General features: G+C 32.0%; 1 protein-coding gene across 6 annotated transcripts in view; it reads right to left on the bottom strand.

The window, feature by feature from the left end:
- LOC108749978 (nephrin-like) overlaps window positions 1-2,600 on the bottom strand; it is a 320,122-nt gene that overhangs the window by 24,256 nt on the left and 293,266 nt on the right. For all 6 annotated transcript variants that reach the window (XM_018489096.1, XM_018489101.1, XM_018489103.1 and 3 more), the window contains exon 4: window positions 480-668. In XM_018489096.1, the coding sequence (XP_018344598.1) occupies window positions 480-668 (189 nt within the window). The remainder of the gene's footprint in view (window positions 1-479; window positions 669-2,600) is intronic.

The following is a 2,600-nucleotide window of genomic DNA, read 5'->3' as shown; positions in this document are numbered from 1 at the left end:
CCTAACAAAAGTAAAAATTTATTCGTATTAAAATTTACTTAAAAAAATGATAATTAAATAATCTAATTAACGGTTCTTGCATCAAAATAAACATATGTTTACATTTAGTAAGTTCTTTACTTAGAAATATTTAAACAAGTATTTAGTAAAAATTAATTTTCTTTAATTTTCAGTATGCACAACAAGATCCTTGACAGTTACGTTGAATATAACAAGCAAACAAATATCAGTATGGTAGAATAATGTTAATTCGAAAGCTCGCTTTTACGCGCATATGAGAAGACTATTTATATTCGGTCGCGAAATTTAATTAGACGGTACCGCGTTATTAGATCAGAAATGCGCTTATCTGTGCATACGTACATATAATACGGCGGTCATTTAATCCTCGTCGCGTAATAACCATGATATATTCATTCGCGCGCGGGATTATCGTAATCGAATATCAACGTGCGTAACAGGATAGCGTAACTACTTACCACCCTGGATGGAGATTGCGGCGATAGTGGTGTCGCCGCCCTTGATCTGCGTGTTTCCGCGGTACCAAATGATCGAGGCGGCTGGTTTCGCCGCGCTAACGATACACTCTAAGCGCCGCGATTCGCCCACCTTCACCTCGATTACCTGCTTCTTCGGATGATTACTGATTGCCACCTTCTGCGGAGGTGCTGAAAATAGAAAAAGCGAATTTTTCAATCCAATCGAAATTACCTTACATGATATTTCTATAATAACAAGGGGAAAATATATATTTCAAGCGTATAAATCTATAATGTCATATAAGAGCGTGGTAAGAAATGTGACACGTATTTTCATGAATGATATATTTTCGTTGATGGAATTATATTGAAATCCTTTTTTTATTATTCATAACATACGAAATTCTGGATTCAGAAATCATTTTCATTCATAAAGAAGTAATTTTCTCTATTTTTAATAAGTTTCACGCGTCTCACTCTATATTACGCTTTCATTGCTTTATTGATTTACTGCTTTATTAATTTAAGAAATAAAGCAGCTTTCCCCAGCTAGCGATCGTAGGTATTCCACATGTTAATTTACAGTCGATTTAATGAAAATCGAATGCCATCATTTCTTATAATCTTTCAATATTCAATATTAAGGTAATAATTAAATCTTAAATTAAGACTCTACTTAAGCTCAAGCGGGAAGTTAATTAAGGAATAAGATCCTCTTATCTATTAGTCGCGAATTTTGCTTCGTGGAAGAATTTATTTTCACTCTTTCGGAAACTGTATATCGGCATTTTATATATACGATGTCTCACTGTACAATAATTTAATAACAAACTTTGAAGATGAATTAGAATTGAAATTATTCTAATACAAAAATGAAGTTGTAATTTGTTCTCAAGTTACAAGCGATCGAAGTTGGCCAATGCTACGCATGAACTTTGCATAAAATTCGCTCCGTAAATGCTCATATACCGATCTGATACTTATCTATTTTACTGATTTTTTACTCAAGTTTTAGCTCAAGCCATTTCTATAAAAATATCTTTTCATTCAAAGTAATATAAATGCTTTTCGAACAAATTTACATGTAATACGTAATAACGGTTCGTTTATTCGGTTCTGAAAAAAGAATCTGGTAATATCTATCGTGTTGAGTGAAATAATTCCAATCAAATGTTCGGTTAATATAATCAAAAATAACTTTACTTTTCTAATGACGAATTCGATTGGAAAAAGTAGCGCGCATATTAAAGCCGTTGTACACTGATTTAATTTGAGTATAAAAGTGAAATGCAAATATTTCGAATTATAAAATACATATTTTATCTAATAGTACATAAATAATAAAATGTATTGAGTATCTCAGGATTTGATCGATTTCTATGTTTATGTATAAACGTATCTTTACGTTATTTTGTGTACGACCGCTTTAATCTGCGTCCAATCGCTATGAGTATTTAGTAAGTATTACTAAATATAATAATACAATCAACCGTTTTTAGTAATTCATATAAAATATTAAATATTTATATCAAATATTAAAAAAAATAAAAAATTATATTTAATTTATATTAATCAAACATTCGATTGGAAATTATTCATTCAATATTTGAAAAATGTTACCAGATTCTTTTTTTAAATAGACGGACATGTGTCGCTCCGTGCGTCGTGTAATCTATTCCTTGAATCGCAATTCATTCTTCGTTATAGAAAAAAAAATTATCAACTTCGATGTAAAAATTCCTGCAATTCTCGTGAGTGTGTGTCGTTGGGCTAGATGTATCTTGCTCGATTTATTCGTTCGAAGTACAATTTGAATTAATCGAAAACGAAAATCACAAGATTTTTACAGCAAATTTGCGGACGACAGTTATTGCTTGCTCACATTACTTACGAAAAGTACTTGGCATCGACTTGACATCGTATATTTCGCGTCGTACTTTAAATTCTCGGGTATTGAAATGTTCGACGTACGCAAGGTAATGCACGAATAATCGTGAATCGGGCAATTCAAGCAAAGAAAAGCCGCGCGGTGCCCGCGTGGATCGTCTATCAGTTCAAAGCTTGATTCAAAGTAAACAAATACGGAACGGGAAACGGAACATATTTGGTAGTATACGTTTA

Source organism: Trachymyrmex septentrionalis, unplaced genomic scaffold (assembly GCF_001594115.1).
Source record: "Trachymyrmex septentrionalis isolate Tsep2-gDNA-1 unplaced genomic scaffold, Tsep1.0 scaffold32, whole genome shotgun sequence".
NCBI lineage: Eukaryota > Metazoa > Arthropoda > Insecta > Hymenoptera > Formicidae > Trachymyrmex > Trachymyrmex septentrionalis.
Note: the sequence above shows the minus strand (reverse complement) of the source record. Positions and strands in the feature narration are given on the sequence as shown.